The 21,621-nt window shown below is 43.2% G+C and overlaps 1 protein-coding gene across 11 annotated transcripts in view; it reads right to left on the reverse strand.

The window, feature by feature from the left end:
* Positions 1 to 21,621, reverse strand: part of zic6 (zic family member 6) — a 115,456-nt gene that overhangs the window by 17,141 nt on the left and 76,694 nt on the right. For 5 of the 11 annotated variants that reach the window (XM_037077399.1, XM_037077400.1, XM_037077401.1 and 2 more), the window contains 2 exons: positions 16,484 to 17,224; positions 12,719 to 14,319 (listed from right to left, as the gene is read on the reverse strand). The exons of 1 other annotated variant lie outside the window; for it this stretch is intronic. In XM_037077399.1, the coding sequence (XP_036933294.1) occupies positions 13,688 to 14,319; positions 16,484 to 17,147 (1,296 nt within the window). In that variant the 5' untranslated portion in view covers positions 17,148 to 17,224 and the 3' untranslated portion in view covers positions 12,719 to 13,687. Of the gene's footprint in view, positions 1 to 6,896; positions 7,037 to 7,530; positions 8,366 to 8,633; positions 8,830 to 8,990; positions 9,102 to 12,718; positions 14,320 to 16,483; positions 17,801 to 21,621 lie in introns of those variants that run through there. 5 more of the 11 variants (XR_005071170.1, XR_005071172.1, XR_005071171.1 and 2 more) reach the window with 4 other exon arrangements.

A 21,621-nucleotide genomic window follows, 5' to 3' on the forward strand; every position in this document is an offset into this window, starting at 1 on the left:
GCCGCCTTGTATTTCAGAACACATAAACAGTGTGTGAACATTTAAATAAATGGTTTGTAACCCATCATGCAAGCAGATGTAAAGCTGCATTCACACAGATTCAGGCAGACGGTAGACGGCAAACCAGATATTATCTGGTGGATGCCAACAGGATGGGAAAAATGACTGACGGTGAGGCCAGAAGAGAATATAGGCATCGGAAAGAATGACGTCCAAAGTTATGATATGTTATATTTTTGTTGTCCAGGAGGAATCATGGAAAATTGCCCTACGTTAAAGACAGGGAGAAAAAATAGCAAGATCCATCTCTTTTTCTGGATCAGCACCAAAAGCTAATGGGGTCTATTCTGGGCCGAGACCCATCCTCTATCCAAGATTCATGAAAAACTGGTAGCTTTCATGTTATCCTGCTGACAAACCAACCAACCAACCAACCAACCAACGCAGGAACACGGCTGAAGACAGACACAACCTCCTTGGTGGAGGGAACACTAATAATAGAACAAAATAATTGTATTGAATGTATTTTATTCCAACACTATAACATCAGAACATCTCGATGTCATCACGTGTTACGTTTTGCCGTTCCAGAAGTCGCTGTCCGTCTGCTGTTTACCGCCTGGAATCATGTGACTCATGCATGCATCACTACTCCCACGAGCTCACATGAGTGGATACGGGTGTAAACAGATAATGAGCGGCAACACAGTAAAACATGGTTGTAATAGCATCAAATCGCAGGCGAAGGGACAATCATGGGCAAAGATCTGCCTGTAACTACATCATAGTGTGTTATAAACAATCATGAAGTGTTTATATACTGCTTATAACTGCTGCATAAGTTGCCTTACGGGAAACATTAGTGAAAAGCATACGTTTCAGAGAGATGCACCTAATAAACTGGCGACGGTGCACATCTCTGAATCTAAAGAAGCATTGTTTGACCTTCTAACCTCCACAGCACAACCACACGAAGAAATACACTTGATGGCTACTTTAACAGACACACCTGTACAGTCTAGTCTAAAGGAACAGAATACACCTGCCACAAAGTCGACTCACACGATGCCTATAATGTTTAAATGTTCAGAGGTGTGTTTAATATGAAGGGAGGAAAAAAAGTACTAACTTACACTCCTGATAACACTAATAACCTCTCAGTACACCATCTTTAACCACGACACAGAGAAAGACGTAAAACATATGATTTTCCCTCAGCGTCAGCAAAAAACTCAACACGATAAACTTTGCAGCGGTGGATTTCAGATCTCACAGGTGAACCTAATGAAGTGGCCACATTAGTGCAAATAAAGTAATTTAAGTCAGAAATGTTATGACTGAAGAGAGTATCGTTAAAATGCATTATTATTATTATTTCCCCCTTTTTCATGATAAATGAGGACAAGCTGACTGAGGGGGAAAAAAAAAGAACTTAACTCAACTGCAACTAATTGCTCCTTTCATCTATCCAATTAAAAGCAGAATTTTAATCCAAGTACTCTATTTCTTGTTTTGATAGCTCATCACGTGCCGCAGCCTTTTAATCAGCACAAAAAATGTAAGTATTGCATATTAATTCTGCACTGAGGGATGAGCCGTTATTTACACTGCTGATTTTCATCACTCTCTCCCTGCGCTCCTCCTCCAGGGCCGCTCCCCCACAATGACTGGGCCTAATTGACGACGGTATGTGTGTGCTGGCAAAAAAAAAAAAGAAAAGAAAAAAGAAGCTAGCCGCTAACTGCTAACATTTTCAATCCATACTCACTCAGGTGTGCATGTGTGAGAGGGTGTGAGGAGGTTGTTAAAATGGTGCCGCGGATCAATAGGGATGTTGTTGTTAGTGAGAGACCTTTCAAGGGAAACATCAGTAAGGTGGCATCACAAGTTGTCATGTGTGATGTTTGTGAAATGCATCCGGAACGTCTCTACCTTCAGCCGCCCGTATAAACAGTCAGCGGCGACAGCTCAGCCTCCCCACCACCACCGTCACCACCACCACCACCACCAGCACCACCCTCCCCTCCCCTCCATTTTCTGTGATGAAACAGCTCGGTTGCATGAGGTAATCTCACCCTTACCCAAATGAGATGGTAATGCCTTCACTCAGGGAATTCGGCAGCACAGAGGCAGCACCTAGAAGGAGGCTGTGCACCTCAAATGGGACTAATAATAGAGCCTCCATTCTCTTTACTTGGGAATCTATATTATACGCTTTCAAAAAATGAGATCAACTATATGGGTCAGTGGGATTTCTGTGAGAGAGAGAGAAAAAAAGGGAAGGAAATAGAAAAGGAGCAACCAAAAGAAAATACGCTCTGCTGACAACAGATCTGAGGAATGCGGCGGCTAATAAGAAAATTATTTGGGCAGAGTAACAGCTCAGAACTTTAATTAACAGAGCCGGTTTTTAACTGATTGAAAGGGAATACATGTCCGCACTCATGTGCACGCGAGCCTAATTATTTTCAACCCCTTGATTGTCTAAATAGGCTTTATAAATAAAAGCACGAGTGACTTGAAATGTTCAAAGGAAATTATTTTAGAAATGGAAATGATCAAAGAGCAGTCTTTCATAACTTCTGTGATCTGTGAGCCTGAATACACGGGGACTTCAGTCCTCCACGCTGCTGCGGCCTAGGTTTCATTTTAACTTTGGAGGAGACACACACACACATACACACGCAAACACAAACACACCACCACTCCGCCCCCAACATCTGGCTTACTCAGGGGACTATAAAAGACATTTATTAGCCTCCATCCTTGCTCAGGCTGCCCACTAATTAAACTGAACCAATAAAATAAACCTCCAGCATCAATTAGCATCAGATCTGATCAGATCCGATCGATCGCATCAGATCTGATCCATAGGCCTCCTCCGTGATGGATTCACGACGTGCAACAACAGCGAAGCCTGTTTTATTACTGGGATGAATAATAAAACGTGTTTAGATAATTATGTCAGTGACTTCACGTTGCCTCTGGCATCTTGTTCACATGTGTGTGCTTTACCGACAGCCCACGCTGCCTCCTGATCCGTTTACACTGTGTTTTCCTGTTACATGCTGGTGTCTTTACTTTATGTGTTGATAAAAGGAAATAAATGTACAATATTTCAAAACACATGCAGAAAAAAAAAAAAAAAAGAGCGCAGTTTGGTACTTTGCAGTACAGATGTGTGTTAATGAGCTGCTGGGAGGGGTTTTATTCACGGCCTCTCAGATGGGGTATATTTTGAATCAAGTTATTGTACAGGGCATAGTTAATGATGTGTTTGATCAACTGTATGTGCAGTTTTAGTGATTAATTCATAGCTGAAGTTTTCACAGGGGTGCCGCCACAAATTTTGGGCCCCATGGCAGAAAAAACCAAATTGGGCCCTCGTCTGTGCTGCTGTTGTCACCACATCTCTGGGACCCAACTGTCCCATCAAAAGCTTTACGTAACTAATTAAAGGCTTGCAACTGTCCTGCATCTTGTAGTTCAATACTAGTACTAGCACAATATTTACTGCTGCTGATTTGTACATGCAAGTCTGCATACAGTATGCGGTTCACAGCTTGATGCAAGATTAAAAGCACCACCATTAAAAAAAATGTGCTAAAGGCCATCTTTTACAGTATGACTGCATTGAAATTGGAAAATTTCAAAATGGAAAATTTTCTTAACATTAATGAAAGATTTAAAAAAGAAAAACTTTTCAATCAACATAAATTATCATCTCAAAACAATGAAAACAGCAGATTTTTTTAACTTAGCTGCACATACACACCAACACGAAAATGAAGTTGACACGTAAAATGGAATTTCCACACCAGGGTTATTATAGTGCTACAAAACAAGAGATCACTAAATCAGCAGGTTTTCACGATGTTGCTCAGCTTCTTCACTGGGACGGGGAGGGGGACAGTTATGGGGAGACTGGGCTGCTGCTGACTCAGCTGTTGTTAAGACCGCTAAAAGGAGCAGGGACAATGATTTAATATGAATATCTTGCCAAACGTTTCCCTGCACTGATTAAATGTTGACGAAATGTAGGCTAACGCTAGTCTGTAGCTAGCTAGCTTATTTCACTATGGACATTAAGCCAACAGGTTAATACCACTCACTTACTGATTACACATAATCATGAAGTTACAGCTATGTATTCGCCTTGAACTACAGTGTTATGCTGATGGTTAGCACGATCGTTTGAGAACGAGGAGTTTAGAACTGTTCATTACACGATTCACCACTAAACGCCGTTGTACTGGAAAAGCGGTTGAATGAACAAGCGAACAAACAATATGAACGATTCTTTGTGCCGAACTGACCGACAGGAACTGAATCTTAACATTGAACGTTGAAATCCACCTCTAATAACACCGTCACTGATAAGTGTGCTAAGGCAGGACCAAACCATTTCATGCAGATACGGGGGGTGGTCGGTCAATATGGATGTGTAAACGGGGATATTTAACTTTTACTGCCAAAAACAAGTAGAAACAAATAGATCATCAATTTTATGATCATATTCGAAATATATACTCAATGATGATGGTTTAATAATTTTATATTAGTATTTACCTAGGGGCCCTTGGAATTGTCCCAACTTCCCCCCATATGGTGCCCCTCCATTTTCATGCTGTGATCTTAAAAGTTTCAGATATTTTCTCATCTGAAACGAGATGTCACAGTTTCTACAGCAAAATCTTCTCTCCTCCCCGTCCACACATACACACGACTGTGTTTTTATCTGAGATTCAGATCTTGTTTTGGCATTGACCTGATATGTCTCCGTGCAGAGCGGTGAAGCTGTGTTTGTTACGCTGAAGGCGCTGCATTTCCAAGGGGATGTGTTCTTTTTTGGTTGCAGATTAAGGTTTCTGAGGCACACCCCAGTTGCACAGATGGGTTGCATAATTCTGTCAATTACATAACTGAAGGAAAACAATGGCACTCACAACAGTATCTGCAGTACAGATCATGTATCAGACGCGGGAGTGAAGCTGAGGACAAGAGCTGATTACCTCAGCCGTGTCCCACTTTATTAATGGACCAGGAGGAACTGTAAGAGACACTCTGTGCAGACGGAGTTGGATTTTTGATTCCCTGCCTCCTCCAGATACCTAGAACACAGGATTATTCCCCGCAGACTAAAATAGATGCACGCAGTTGTGACTTTTAGAAAGTGGAAGGGTGCAAACTTGACAGGTTTCAGTCGGTGCTGATGCCCGTGTAGTGCCGGCCCAGTCCCCGAGATAAAATGTTACCGGTTAAAGGAACATTATGTAAGTTTTTCACTTTAAAATAACATGTTGATGGTACAGTGTCTTGTAAATGGGTGAATTATGTCTCTTTCTCAGCTTCTCTGCCCCCCATAACTTGTTTCTGCACTATGTAACTTCAGTGAGAGGGTCGGATCACAGCGTTACACTCGTTTGCTTCAAATTACTAGTTTTAAACACATTGCACTGTTATGTCATGAGTCTTGTTTGTAGTTAGCACCTACATTATGTGAGACAGATGCAACTGTGGAGTTGCACTGAGCTAAAATTCACAAAATGCCAATTTCTACATAATGTAGCTTTAATGTTTCAAACCACAGTTCAGATTTGTGCAGGTCACAGGCTACATACTGCATTGACCTTTCAACAGAGTGTGTCACATCACGTTTGCATTACATATTTGTTAATCGGACCGTCATATCGGCATGTGGCGGTGGATTTGAGCCAGTGACCACAGTTCGAGTCTGCGTTTCAAGATTAGTAAAGGTGACACCTGTGGGTATCTTTAAGGAGGCCTTAGTACAATTTCCAGCCATGTTTGTGACGCCAAAAAACATATATTTTTAACAGAAAGTTGAGCCATCTGCAGCTTAAACGGTCATTTTTAGACAAAACACAATGTTTTCCTGACCCTAACGAAGTTTGTTTTGCACTTAAACCTAACTAGAGCATAAACACAGCACTGTGACAAAAAAAAACCCTAAAATTGAACATTAAGAAGGTTTTGATTTATCTGTGGTTTTGCATAAACGTACTTTGCCAACGTTTATTCTGGCGATCGGGTTGATCATGGGATTAAAACACTGCAGCTGTTTTTGATGCTAAATGTGCATTAGTGCTGGCACACGCACACACACACACACACACACACACCTACACAAATACACACATTGTGCATCCTATTACCATATCATGGTATACGTCCGATACAAGGTTACGCTGCCTTATTGATCATGAAAAAGATGAAGGGACCGTCAATCACTTTCCCCTCACCACTCTTAATTCCGTTACCTGGGCTCCTCAAACAAACACCACTGGCGTATTACTCTCTCTCATGCTCCCTCGTGCTCCCTTTAGCTTGCGGCTAATGATAAACTATTTCCATCAATAGCGCTTTAACTTCAGAGGGACCTAAATGACACTTTGGTCTGTTTGGATTATTTGAATTGATGGCTGTAAATAAATAAAGCAACAATAGGTCACCCCGCATTTTCTTCCTGTTGCCTGCGCGCCATGAGAGTGCTTCTGTCTGAGTCATGCACTTTGGGGTCAACACCACACCAAATCACATTTGTCCCCTCCATTAATGTCACAGCCTTAAAGCAACATATCATCGCAGTGTGGAGCTTGGTCTAACTGTAATTGAAAAGGCCCAAGGGGAATTCCTGGGTTGTGTGTGTGTGTGTGTGTGTGTGCCCCCCCCCCAAACCCCCGCCGTCCTCCATCCATCATTGTAGAGTTAGGCCCTGGGGTGTTCTTGTAACGCTGAAGGTTAACAGCGAGATCGCCGCGCATCCCCGCTCCCGGCTTTCCAAAAACGCTGGCCCTCAGCACCGCTACACACATCGACTGGAAACTATTTACAGCATCACGTGAAGTACATGCATTAATTTGACGGCCACATACCAAGGAGAGCAGGCTCAAGTGTGTCAACACATCCGTGTTCAGCGATGGATGGACTTCAATAGGGGTGTGATCAGAAACAGAATCCTTCCTTCAGATGTCGAGTTCACAGGCTTGATTACACAGCCGCCTTGCAATGCATACTGCAACAGATAAAATTAAACACTCGCGATTACTCTTTGCTTTGAAACACCCTGGACCGCGATCAATGTGATCCCTTTTTTTTTTTTTTTTTTTAAGTTCGACCTCAAACGACAGAGATTTGAGAAATCATACAAAAAAGTATTCAAATGCAGTATCTCGGCCCACAACCCAGCCGCTGCTAATGAAATGTGATTGTTTTGAGAGACGGCAAAGACAAACAGGCACTTAGGGTCTCTTTTGCGCTGTTTTTGTACAAATCTAAGTCGTTGTGCTCTTTAGGCGTCATGATCAAAGCCTTTTAAACAGTTCCTAACAAAAGCTTCAAATGCATGCTGTAAAATGTGAAGCATTAATCAGAGGCTTTCGAACGTAACTGATCATTTTCGGCCAGATCGTATACTGCAGAACTGTTAAGAAACACAGATGTAGATAAAGGCATCAGTTCCCGCTCAAACACGCAGATTTAAGCATATTCATCTGGCTCTTCACATACATGAAAGCGCCCAGCTGCCCTTGCCAGCGAGTTGAGGACATTAAGGCTCAGCCTGGTTGATCTCTGATGACAAGGGTCTGGAGGAGGGATTAGAAGCACGGGGACCAAAGTTATGGTCATTCCCTTAAAAGGATGGCATTGCATCTCATAGGCCTGGAGCTTGCAGGAGTTGAAAGATCTTCAAAGGTCGTCTCACCCCACACAACCTAACTCACAAAAAAAAAAAAAACCTTGGAAGCATGAATTTTGAAACATGTGGTCTTCTAAAATATTATTTATTTCTCCTTTTTGCGTTGCGACAGGCCGCAACAAACCACTGCAGGCCACGTCTAAAAACTTTCTCTAGTTTGTTTTTTTTTTGGGGGGGTCTGACTCTTCGTATGAGATAATCATCTCGTCAGTCATGTGGTTACCTCCCGAGCTCACCAGCTCGCAGGAGACCATTAAAGTCTCCGTGGTCTCTCTGAAACTGGCTCATCAGAACTGTCAAAATATCTGTTATGTAAGGCATGGATAATGAATAAATGAAAAAAAAAAAAGAAGAAAAAAAAAGACATCTTTTTAAGAACCATCCACAGGGGTAAATTGCAATGCATCAAAAGACAGATATGCATTAGATATGAGGATAGGCGGGGCCTTTATCTCTGTCCCGCTGCATATTGGCTGTTCAGCGATACCCAGTTTTTGGGCGAAATTCTGCAACAATAGTCGAAGCGCTGAGCGGTCGAGGGAGCTTGGGCTTAAGTTGACAGTGGAGCGACCGTTGGGGAGAGTGAATAGGAGCCTAGTTTAATAAGCCCTGGTACAGGCTGGACTTCACAGGGGGCTGGCACCGCTGAAATCAGAAAAAAAAGTGCGGCGCAGATGAGGATGAGAAAGAAATCTAAAGGATCAGTCTGGTTAAATCATAAGAGCACAGCGCTGGGACTTGACATTCCTATTCACTATTTTATGGTTTGTAAACACGTGTGCGTAAGATTGGCAACGATTGCATTGTCTTACGCAAGAGCCGAGCTTCTGACGGTGTGTTTTTTTAAAAGCTTATTAATTGTCAACCTGTCAAATTAGAAAAAATAAAAAGACTTTGACATGAAACAGATTACCTTGCTTATGTTCTCAGAGAGGAGCTACACATCCACTTCACTCCGCTGTTTCATCTTATTGACACTCGTATTACATATTGTTAAAGCGTTCACTTAGAATCAATCATTTTTCATTGTTGCTACTGCCCTCATTATTCATTGTTAGCTTCACTGATGCCTTGATGCCGAAACCCCCTCAGTGGTCCTTTTTCTCCAACTGGAAAGAGAATGCGAGAAAATATTAAAACAGCAGTGCACAGTTTACCATGAGGGGTTGCAATTTTCCATGGAGAGAGGGGCAGGGAATGGGAAAAAAAAAAAAAAGCAGATATATGAGTCGAGCTCCATGCATGTTTCTGGCAGAGCACTCCTACTTACCATGGAACCACACTGGCAGAGATTAGGGGGCCATCATGAAGGAGCCATAGAGGGTGAAGATAGCCAGGAGCTGCAGGGGTAGAGATAGATGAGACGGAGGAACAAGAGGACCTCGCGGAAAAAAAAAAAAAAGGAGGGGGGGGGGGGGGCCCAGAGGGGGGGTTGAAAAGAAAGCAAGTTGGGGAGCACCAGCACCACTGGCTTGACCTGGGGAGGATGGGGGTGGGGGTGGGGGGGGAGAAGCCAGAGATCCAATTAAAATCACACTTTGTCAGTCAGAGTCAACGCTGACACAGCCCGAGTCGGCTGCCTAAACCTTACTTGGGAAAGTATGGGAGCCGCGCAGCGTAAGTTACGCAAGATGTCATACACGGTTATGATGATGCATAAAAACCAAAGACCTGGTGTGACAAAGCAGCCCACCCCCTGGTACACAGCTGGGGCTCAACCCCAGCATGGCATAACAGCGACCCGGGGGGAGGGCGAGATAGCAATTCAATGGAGCCCAAGGTGAAATGGATTTATTTACATTAAACTGATTTATACCCCTGTATACCCCCTGTCCAAAATGGCGCCTGTGCTTGTTGCTAGGCAGAGAGCGCAAGAGTAAAGATGGCGGCGGACAAGTGGCAAACTGGGAAGCGGAGGGCTAATCAGTTGTGATTACTGGGGGGGGGGAGGGTGTGGCAGGGTTCACTGATTATGGAATATTACCACGGCTCGGTCAGAAAACACCACGTAACGCGTACACGATGCATTCGCAGACAAAATCCACAGTTCAGGTCGCCGCCTTTTGGCTTCCTGCACGTCCTCACGCGGCAAACGGAAAATCAGTTTCCCATATGCAAATCCAGAGGCGTCTCTGAGCACCAAATAATGTTTGATCACCTCTATTGTGTATTTTTTCTGAGGCGGGATTTACTATTTTTAGAAAATGGAGGAGAATAGGGCAGAATGTGACAGTGCAGACAAGTGTTGGGGTTTAGAGGATGAGCTCAGAGATAGAAATACACAGTATGTTGAGATTACTTTGAAAACATCGATACTACAGTAACACCAGAAAAGCTCTTGATGCAAGCTATTGATAAGGTTGCGATACAAGAGAGGAGCGATCTCAGAAATTTCAGTCACCGCATCATTAAAGCACGCGGATCAAAGCCAACCCAGTTCACCTCAATTTAGTGGAAGAAAGGAGCACTTGACAATTGAAATATTTTTTACAGAATCAGCCACTTTAAATGATCCATCTTAGGCCACGCCGCACTACTTGGCACAGAATCTTAAACTCCCTGAATATGATCCTCAGTATCATCCTGGGGTCGTGCTGATGCTGATTCACTGCTGCTGCTCTTTACCAAAAACTAATTAGAAAGGAAAATGACTGAACAGAACCTGGTCACCACCTCCCGTCTAGTTTCAGCTCGGCTCCCGACCCTCTGACCTTCGACCCTAAACAATATTCCTGGTGGATGGAAGGTTTGGTTCAAACTGATTTCAGCGTCCAGATACTGCAACTTGTGGATGCTTTTCACAAAGACGCCTCGTGGAACGCTAAAAAAAACCCCCCCTCAAATTAACTCGAGGGGATTGGACTTTTAAAGAAAATGCATCATCAAAAAAATATTTGACTCTCCCAAAAGATGTATCCCCATGAGCAACACGTGCAACGCAGACTTTTAGCCGGCGCGCAGAACGCATAAACAAGTTCATCACAGTTTTTCACCAAACTCAAAGAACAATTACACTGTAAGCACATAAAAACACAGCCGCTTACTTTGCATGTTCTCACAGAGGATTACAGCATTTTCATAAAAATAAATCGAAGGACGAACGTTGTGCGACAGAAATAACGCGAGCGGCTCGAAGGTTTATCCCGCTTTTTTAAAATGTTGCCGTACACACAACATCCAAACAACGGACACTGTAAAACCAACGTCCTCTGAACTTTTAAAGAAGCTAAAGCGTGTAAAAAAGAAACACTCGACACACAGTCGTTCACCTACATGGATCTTTTTTTGTGTGTGGCCATCGAGACGACTGCCCCTCCATCGAATCTGTTCGCTGGAATAAAGAACATCCTTAAAAAAAGCAGCTAGTTAGCCCTCAAATCACTGTAAGCACATATAGATTTCAAAGAAATGTAAAAATGAATGCACTTTGACCTGGCTTCCTTTTGATATGTGAGGAGGAAATCGGTGTATAGAAAGACGGTCATTTTAAATGGTATAAAATGCTGACATCTATACATGCAGGTGCAGAGAATAAAGCTTTAGCTTCCGGCAGCAGAGCAGCGTCTTTATTACCTTATTCATCATAATTGAGACCCGTCTGACCTCCACAATAATCAAGCCACCGCATTGTTTTTCTCTGTCGGGACGAGGACGGACAATCTCCTGTGTGCATCATCTGTAGCTCCACGCGATTACACGTGCCATTAACTGTACTTCAACCTGGTCACTCAGCAGGTGATTTTGTCAGAGAGAGGTGTAATTTTTGACACAGGGAGTCAAAAAAAAAACCCCACAAAAAAACAAAAAAAAGAAACAGGCAGAGTAAACCAAGAGTGAGCTGCATGACAACAACACTGACTACAGATGAATTCATCTCTGCACCAGGATCAGCAGCGAAAAAAAACTTAATTTGAAGCTGTGCCGAGGCTTCAAACTGAAATCTTCTCAGCTTATTTCTCTACAATAATGAGGTGTTGGTTGAAATTTGCATTCCAGAAGGTACAAGAAAGCAAGCAAACATGAACAAATGTCAGCAGAAGCTGTAACTTGGGTGAAGTGAGGCAAAACATTTTTTTTTTTTTGCTTTGTCGCACGGGGATCCAAAAAATATAATAAAAAAAAAAAACTAACATGTCGTTTTATGAATATCATTTTTTTTTCTCCAACTTTTTCAACTTTTGTCGACAGCCAAAGGAAAAATGAACACCACATATCTGTCCCCTCTGAGCGGGACTGTGATTTTTGAACTGTGAAATCCAGAAAATCTGTTAATTCAGACTCAAAGTGAGGAGCTCGAAACACTTTGAATGTACAAGCCTTTAAAGGGGAAAATAAAAGCCTTTTCTGTTTGTGCTATAAAATAATGACAGGAATACTAATGGAGCTGTAACATTTTGGAGGCTACACGGGTCATATTTGTGTTCGACCTACAAGGTTAGAGACGCTTTTGGAGCTTGTGTGTGTGAGCAGGACATTAAAAAAAGTGAATCATGGGATAGAAAAATCTGCAAAAGTGACTCGAAGTGGAAGCAGAGAAGTGCACGAGAGCGTGCGGGGACAGAACGCGCGTGACCTCGTGCCAGGTACACCTGCGTCCTGACGCACGCGCGCACCCACATGGCGCAGTTTGGAGCGATAAATCACGCAGGTTTTGGGTTGAGAGACCGTTTGACTTTTACATTTCGGACGTTTTTTTGTGTTTTTGGTTGTTTTTTTTTAGTGAATTAAAGTTGTTCACATGAGATTCACCTGAACCAAAGCAGGTTTTTTGTTTTTTTTTTTTCCGTGTGGAGACCTGACGGAATAAATGGTCCGTGCGTCACGAGATCCAGGCGGCGCCGCGTGGGTTTGCACAAAAAAAGAAAAACTGCAAACCTGCAAATATGGCGGACTGGAAGAGATATGAATTAAACAAAAAATAAAAAATAAAAGGGAGAAAGAAAAAAGTTTCAGTTCACGGTGAGAATACATTGATTGGGTTTAACCACACACGCCTGATCAAAGAGAATATAGACACTTTAATAAAATATAGAATACATAATTAATTATACAGTAGGCTTATGTACAGTAGAACTGTATGCTAATTAAACGTTTTTAATAGTATCACGAACACTGGTTTATGCTCACACTGGTCTTACTTTGCACAGAAATGTGAAATATACATATAATACAAACAGGAATGCGTAATGAAAAGAGGGAGAGGAGCAGAACTTAATCAAGGGAATAGAATAATAATAATTAAGAAGAAGAGAAACTTACTGAGCCTCGCAGTATCTTAATTACAGACTAATTACGCTTCGGGCCCATCACGCAGGCTCGTGTTAGGTCACACATCTTTAAGATCTCCCGGATATTTATTCCGTCGTGCGAAACACATAAAGACATGTATAATGTTTTCTATCATCCCGACATACATTACAGCTAGTTTACATTCAGTAAAGTTCCCCAACACTCTGGGCTACATTCAGCAAGACGTTTTCCTTTTTTTTTTTTGTTTTTGTTTTTTGTTTCCCCACTTTCCAGTAATATAGCCTGTAAGTTCAGAAACACGCAGATTTGCGTTAGAAAAAAAAAAGAAAAAAAAAAGAAAATCCTCTCTCATTTTTTTTTCTCTCGCTTTAACTTGAGATAGATATCTTTAATAATTATGTAACACAGCGAACAATTAGGCATATACACTTTGTTATAGTTCCTCTAAGCCACCGTGGAGGAGGAAGAGGAGGAAGAGGAGGAGGAGGAAAAGGAGGAGAGGGGGGGAGATGCAGCTCCAAGCCGAACAAGGCCTCACGACGACACATTAAGCTTCGCCACATTTTAAAATAGGATGACTCAGGACGTGCCACGAAATATCTCATACAACAATCACAAAGAAACACAGAGAGTAATAGAGATACAGGTGTAAAGTGTTCTATCACATGAAAAAATAGGCCCAGAAAAAAAGAAAGAAAAGAAAGGAAAACTTGTTCCTCAGAGAGTCGGGATGTTGCTGCACTGCTTTGGTGGGAAGGAGTCCACGCCGCTGTGGCATGTGTACCATCCGTTGACGATGCTTTTCTGAAAGGGGGAAGTGGAGGAGAAAGTCCTTGAGCTCTGGGCGAACGTGTGACCTGTCTGGCCGCAGGGGTACTGGGAGGACTGGGACCTGTAGCTGCCCCTCTGCAGCAACAAAGGGTCCAGCAGGGGCTGTGACCTGTGCGCGGAGTAGTCCAAACTGCTGTCAAACGTGTGATGGAAACGTGACCTCAGGGTCGACTCGTCTCGACTCTCTGGGGACAGGGGGGCGTCCTGGGTGGAGGTCGGTGGTGGATGTGCGGGGCTGATCTGGACCCCATCCGGGACTCGGGTCGGCCTGGCCTCCGCAGCGTGACCCCCGTCACCGGGGGGACGCGCGTCCCCGCTCTTGGCGTCGTGGGCCTTGTTGCAGTGGAGCTTCATGTGCTTGCGCAGGGAGCTCGGGTGGGTGTAGCACTTGTCGCAGCCCCTCACCTTGCACATGTAGGGTTTGTCGCTGGAGTGCACGTGAGAATGTTTCTTTCGGTCGCTGCTGTTCGCAAACCTCCGGTTGCAGCCCTCGAACTCACATTTAAAAGGTTTCTCACCTAAACGTGCAGAGAGAGAAATGGCGGCGGGTTATGAAAAATGCTTTACAGGCCCCGGTGCATGCGCTCCATGAACACATACCCTTATTATTATCATCATCATCTGTAGCATGAGTCAGCTGAGTGCGCAGCATGTAACCTAGTTCATTTTTTTTAAAAAGAAAACCAAAAAAATGCACATTCAGGCTCCAGTCGACAGCGTGAAGTGACTCTCTGATCCTCAGCTGTCAGTCAGTGACTCTGCGAACACACAGCCGCTCTCAGGCCTTCATTAGAAGAAAACGCCTAAAAATGTCACATTGTTTCAGTTAATTGCTCCTAATGTGCACAAAAGAATTTGACCAAAAAAAAAGAAAAAAAAAGGACGTGAGTCATGAAAGAGTTCAAACCAGTTGCTGGAAAAGTTTTGGTGGCAACAAGTGAAGCCACAGTGCAGCAACAGGGCCTCTGGATCAACACGCGTCAGAGTGTCACGGAGCTGAAACAGCAAACGCAAAGATTTGTTTTTTGGTTTGTTTTTTTTGTTTTTTTTAATGGACTTATCGTGAGGAGGATGGATTGTGGCCGTCAGGGTGATGATTGATCTCCCAGCTCAGAAGAAGCGCCTGCAGCAGCAGCAGCTGCAGCCGGACGGACCAGCGGCCTGAGAGCTGCGCTCACAAACACAACTGCAGCAGCTCCAGTTCAAACTGTCACCCTCGGTGTTAACAGCGGACTTTGTTTTGGGAATTGCAAAATATAAACACACATTTCATTGACATAAATGGTGTCTTGTTGAAGCGCCAGTACGCATGTGCAGCTGTGTAACAACAACACGTCCTCTCTCTCTCTCTCTCTCTCTGTGTGTGTGTCTCTCTCTCTGTCGCTCTCATTAGTTAAAAAACAATTTAAAGCACGATTACACCTCATAAATAAATATTTTTTTCTGAGGCTCGTTCACTTCATTCGTTATTTACATTTTGGAATTTAATTGCAAACGTTTCGGTTTAAATGCAAATCTGTGAGCAGGCGTCTGTTGTGTGTGAAAATGAGAATAAAATACGACTGCAGACTAAATTATTTTTATTCAAAAAGAGCCTGTGCTCAGGAGGAAAAGCCGCAGCAAAATCTCCATTTTTATTATTATTATTATTATTATTATTATTATTATTATTATTATTATTATTATTACTTTCAACTCGATCTCAGCGTGTTTCCTGACAACAAACCGGCCAAACTGATATAAATGAAACAAAAACAAGGACCAAAAATAAACATCTCTCTTTTTTTTTTAAATTGTGATTATTATTATGATTATTATTTAGGAAACGTGACTCGTTTTGTTTTGTATTGATAATTATTTCCTTTGCGGGCTGAGGTCATCCGTTCGCTCACCTCCTTCTTTCTTTTCTCTTTTTTCTTTTTTCTTTTTTTTTTATTTCCCACTCCATCTCTCTGTGTGTGATGTGCTCTGAGTCCCTGGGAGGCACAGGCAGCGTAACGGCTACGTCACAGCTCTCCGGTGTCCCGGCATTTATTTAATAATTTCACTGAATGAAGTGGGAGAGGCACCCAAACCGCCTGGGCCTGCAGACTATGAGCCTACTCGTCTGTTAACTGGCTCACTTGGTGGTGTGTGTGTGTGTGTGTGTGTGTGTGTGTGTGTGTTGGGGGGGGGTTACTATTCACGTGTGTTGCGTCCTCCTGGAGCCTGAAACTCGCTGCTGTCCAACAAAAAAAAAAAAAAAAAAAAACCCAGCACAGAGCCGAACAGAGACGGCGAGCAGCAGCCAGGGAAGCTCTGCTGTGACACACTGTTTCTGACTCTGTGGGCCTGAATAACAGCAGCACCACGTGACGGTAATTTAATACAAATCACAACAACAACAATAATAACAATAATAATAATAATAATAAAATTAAGAAGAGTGGGGAAATGACTGTGGCAGCATCAGCACACGCCCATAATTAAATTCAATAATGAGAAATTTAAAAATATGTTCACACAGATAAAGACACTGATAAATGTTAATGGAGGAGTTTGTCAAGTTGGAAATATTGAACACATTTCAATTAAAATTACACACATCACAACGCATTATTATTATTATTATTATTATTATTATTATTATTATTATTATTATTATTAGCAGAAGATGTTGTTGCAGCAGGATTATTAACTGACCTGTGTGAGTCCTCTTGTGGATCTTGAGATTTTCTGATCTCGCGAAAACTTTCTCGCAGCCGTGGAAGGGGCAGGGAAAGGGCTTCTCCCCTGTGTGCACCCTGACGTGGTTCACCAGCTTGTATTTGGCTTTGAAAGGCTTCCTGTCCCTCGCACAGTTCTCCCAGTGACACACGTATTCGGAGTGCTCGGGTCCTCCGACATGCTCCACTGTCACATGGGTGACAAGTTCATACATGGTCCCGAAGGCTCTGGAGCAAGGCAGCTTCCCAACCCCCTCTTGGCCGTCACTCCACTTGCACACCAGCTCGTGCTTCACTGTTTGCTTGGAGCACCTGAGGAAAGCGTCGCCTCCACCACGCTGGATTGCCATGTTGAGGGGCTTATAGAGACCCAGGAACTGTGTGACGAGCTGCTGGCTGCTTCCCTTGGGGTTGATAGCCTGGCTGTAAGGGTGAGTCCGGTTGAGGAGGTCGCCAGGTAGACCCAGCATCATCTGGCTGCCGAGGTCCCGGGACGCGTCGGCGGAGGCGTGGGCCTGCTCCTGGTAACTCGTGAAAAAAGCATGGCTCCTGTTGTCCCTGCAGCCAGGGAAGTCACGATACCTTCCAATCCCGCCATGTTGGTTAGCTCTTGATGCCAGTTGATCAGTGACGGGTGGCATGCCGGCTCCAGAGAGATTGGCTCCAATGATAATGCCCCTAGGGCTGTGCTCTAACCGGTGGCCGGGGTATCCAGAGTCTGAAAAATTGGGAACCGAATGGTCAACATATGCACTGGACCTCGTCTCGGGGTAGTCTCGCAAATTGTGCGAGGGGCAGAGTTTTAAGGAACTGCCAGTGGGGTGTCCCATGTGCTCTCCTGCCAAAGGTGGCAGCACCACGCTGGGTTCAGTATTGCTCTCCCCGGGGTTGACGCAAGAGAGAGGGCAGCCACTAAACCTCGAAAGGCTTGTCATGTTTTGTTGTGAGTTTGGCTGTGGGTTTGCAAAATCAAACCAATTCAGCACTCAGGATACACCTATAAAACTCAGCCTCCATGTCCCCCTGTTTGTATATCATCTGCATGTGAAATTCTTGGCCGTGAACTTCGCAGAAGTAGGAACCAGACTCAATTTCGTTAAAGTTGGTGTGAGTCCCATGCCGTTCACTTTGCCCTCTTGATTTGTGGCAATAACCGTGGTAGTAAAAATGCTTCGAAACAGGCCATGGTGCAATATAAAAGCACAGCAGGCAAACCTGCTTTTAAAAAGGGAGCTTTGGGATTGGTTGGAATGCGCCGTGATTGACAGGCGCTGGGTTTGTTTTAAAAGGGACACGCAGGCGTTCACCGCACGACTCCGTTTTCAAATATCGCAGAGAAAATGCTTTGAAATGTGCCGCGATACCCGCAAATATTGTTGCCTCTTTAACTTTAAGGCGCCTTCTCCTAAAGACCCCCTTTCTCCCAAAAAGAAAAAAAAACTCCACATATGAAGGGGAAAGGAGAAAAAAAAAAAACCACAACGCAAAAGGTTAATGCTGAAATACTTAATCATGTGATGAAAGTCAAGTGATTAAATGCAGACATGAGCAGAACACAAGACAATCACAGCCCTCCCTCCCCTCATCCAACCGTCTTTTATTCCACTGGAAATCTTGCCAAAGCAAATGTCCCACTGCTGCCCTGCACGAATAATGGAGAGACTGGCCACTGCGTGTCCAGGCCAATTATTGTCAAGGCTCGCGTTTTCTGAGTTGGAGTGCCACATGTGAAAAAAAAAAAAAAAAAACCAACAGTGAAGGGCTGCAACTAACTCCCACAATTAACCCAGTTATTGGAAATGATTTAAAATGTGAACAATGCGCGTGTCATGCGGCTGCATGACGGGAAAGTTTAAGGCAGTAATATTGTTTTATATGCAGCACTGAAGTGACTGAGTATCTTCGTATTCATGTTTTATTGTAAAGGGTTAGGCGCAGTGACTTGTTGGCATCGCGTCCGAAGAGAAATAATTAAATAAGAAAAAAAAAAGTTGGATAAAAGCAACAAGTAGCTCCACGTGACGCACCGGACCGGCGACACGTCACAGGTCTCAAATGGAGACACTTTATTCCACAGCAGCTCTCTGCAGCAGGGTCACTGGAGGAAGACAACAGAACATGATGTACTATTTTACCTCTGAGCCTCAGTGGGAGCCGCCTCTGTCACTATACATGGAGCTGCTTCTATTTTTTCCCACATTAAGGCCAAAATTAATTAATAATCATCATCCAGCGTGCGCGCCATGCGTCACGCGGGCAGGCCTATGGCAGATGTATTAAAAGAGGAAAAAAAAAATCGTTATGTAAAAATGTAAATCATGAAACGTGACCAAAAACCCAGCAGTGGATAGGCTCGAGTCTGCCTGGGAAACTCAGATAAACTTTCTTACTCCGGGGTGCTGTGAGGACAGCAACCTAAAGGCTCTCCATTCTGCTCCAGTGCTGCGCGTCTCCTGCGCGCTGGTCCTGATTCTATCAACGCTTCTTCTCTTATTTCCTCCTCCTCTTCCTCTTCTCCTTCTTCTACCTGCACCAGTTTAGCCAAATTCCTCTTTATCTGCTGCTTTTATTTCAATCTACATGACGTGGCGTTGGCTCCGGGCTGCAGCTTATAGATTTAAGGTGAAAACCCTCCTTTAAAAAAAAAAAAAAAAAAAAGGAAAAAAAAAAAGACTGGAGCTGATTTGAACGCTCAAATTATTTTTTTATTTTTTCTTTAAAGAGAGAGAGAAAAAAAATCCCCATTTTTTTCACATTGTTATGCTGACGTCACCTGCAGAGACAAAGCAAAAAAAAAAAAAAGAAAGAAAGAAAGAAAAAGGGGGCCCACTTGACATTAAACGCCGCGAAATAGCAGCCAGGCCTCAAGAACTGGCCTCATTCCGTCATGATTGTAATGGACGCTCATGTTTGTCAACCTTTAACCCCGATTGCATTTCCGAAAAATGATTGAGGGGCTTGAAGGCAACGTAAACCGAAAGTTTCCAATGTGGCATTCAGGAGAAAAGAAAAAAAAAAGCATAAAGAGAACCTGACAGACCTGCGACCCTCCTCAAATCACTCCAGCTCCTCATTCTGCACCAAGGAGGGCAAAACAAGGCAGAGCACTGAGGAGGATGGATGCACTTTTAATTATCATGCAGCAATGTTCAGCCTCACCTCCTCAACAACAAGTCAACTGTGCACCAAAGGCCTGTTTTGGTAACTGCAACATTAGACTGTGTTTTTATTCCAAGAGAAAGGTTATTTCAAAATGCTCCTAACATGTAAATTTGCCCTTCACGTTCAAATGGCCCTTAATGTGCTCATAACTTAATTAGAGTTTAGCTTAATAAGCAGTTTTCCATAAATTACAAGTCCATTCATTCCTCTGCAGCACAAGTATGTAAGTGTAGTAATAACAACATAATCATGTGGATGAGTGGAAGTGTTTCATCCGATGGTTTGTGTGTGTATTTAAAAAAAAAAAAAAAAAAAAAAAAATTGCAAAATAATATGTTTCGGCACAATTTTTGTTTTTTCGTGGGGTTGATGTTGGAGGGGAAGAGTTAGCTTCCCAGCGATCAACAGGGAATTATAAGAGCAGCGCGAAGGTTAAAATAAACAAAAAAAAAGAAAATATACACTGCGATTATTTGCAGGCTCTGTTATGTTACTATGACATCTTTGCGGCGTTGTTTGTTTAACTTGAGTTTTTAAAAAATAAAGCAAAACCTGTGAACGCGGAGAATTTCAGACAAGCTAACGACACACGAAAAAGCAGGTTAAATATCCACATTGTGGCACATTTTCTAGCATTTTGAGGTCTTGCAGTCGCCTCCAGCCCTCCAGCTTTTTTTTTTTTGAGCCCAGGTCATTTACATTAGTTGCTTGACAGGTCAGACAAAATCCTAGTGACTGTTGCACACAAAATATCACTCCCAACGATCACAACACTCATGTCAGTGCACAGTCTTTACATCCATAAGGTCCGAATCACTCCCAGCACACTGGACGTGGACCTCCAAGGCGATATAAGGGAGATGAAATTAAGCTGAACATAAATGCCAGTCAGTGGGGGGAAAGCAGGGCTGCAGGTACAACGCCATGTTGTAGCGCTGGCCTCACAAAAAAACAGCAAAATGTAATTCTTTTTAAAAAAACAAAACTCTTTTGACAGGAACTCTTTTGAAAGAACGCCGGCACCTTTTTTCTTTTTTTAGGAAAAATCATTCGCACAAAGTCGATGAACCCACAGACACACACACAAGCACACGTATGGATTTAAATGTTTATCCACTATAAACAAAATCAAAATCAAAATCTCCTGGTTTGGCGGAGATTGGCGATTATTGATAATGTAACACAGGACGATAATAAGAGCGATGATACAAAGAGAAGGACTGAGAGCACGACATTATTTCATCAAGTATCCGAATCTGTGTGACAGCCAGACAGACAGACAGTGGGTTCATAAACAGCGTGTGTGTGTGTGTGTGTGTATACCTTCTTTAACACCTGCATGCATGCATTCGTGTGGCGTGTGCTCAGGTATTATAATTTATGAAAGATGGCGGGGCTTGTCCTCGCCACGACTTTATGAAATTTAGATGAATTAACAGGTTTGGGACGAGTCCATTTGCGGACAGATGCTCCAATAAATCACAGCAAGAAGTCAATTAGCCCTCTCCATCAGCCATATGAAGGCAAAGTTGTGTAGCAGTCACTCCAGACCCCGAGTGACCGTACAATCTAGGAAATATGGATGATGACCCGTGCACTTATTGTTGCGCTATATGCATTAGTGTAAACCCTGGGGTTGGATATCACAAAAGCAAAGATGATGGAGCGTTTCTCAGACAAACAAACACACGGACTGCATGAAAATGTTCCCTGATAGCAACGCAGCACAGTTGAGGAAGACACTGTGAAATTCAAAATTACAATTAAACTTCTTCCTGATAAGTGCGACAGAAATCCTCCCCATTCTTCACTGCTACACCTGCACAGGAACTATAAAATGGGGAACGTGTACGCGAAAACACAATGCGTAAAAGTGAATATGTGTTTTCGTGGAAAAACAGTATTCTCGCTGAGATGAACGTGAGCCAAAATGGTGCCTGATTTTTTTCACTC

The sequence above is a fragment of the Acanthopagrus latus genome, chromosome 18, assembly GCF_904848185.1.
Source record: "Acanthopagrus latus isolate v.2019 chromosome 18, fAcaLat1.1, whole genome shotgun sequence".
NCBI classification, from domain to species: domain Eukaryota; kingdom Metazoa; phylum Chordata; class Actinopteri; order Spariformes; family Sparidae; genus Acanthopagrus; species Acanthopagrus latus.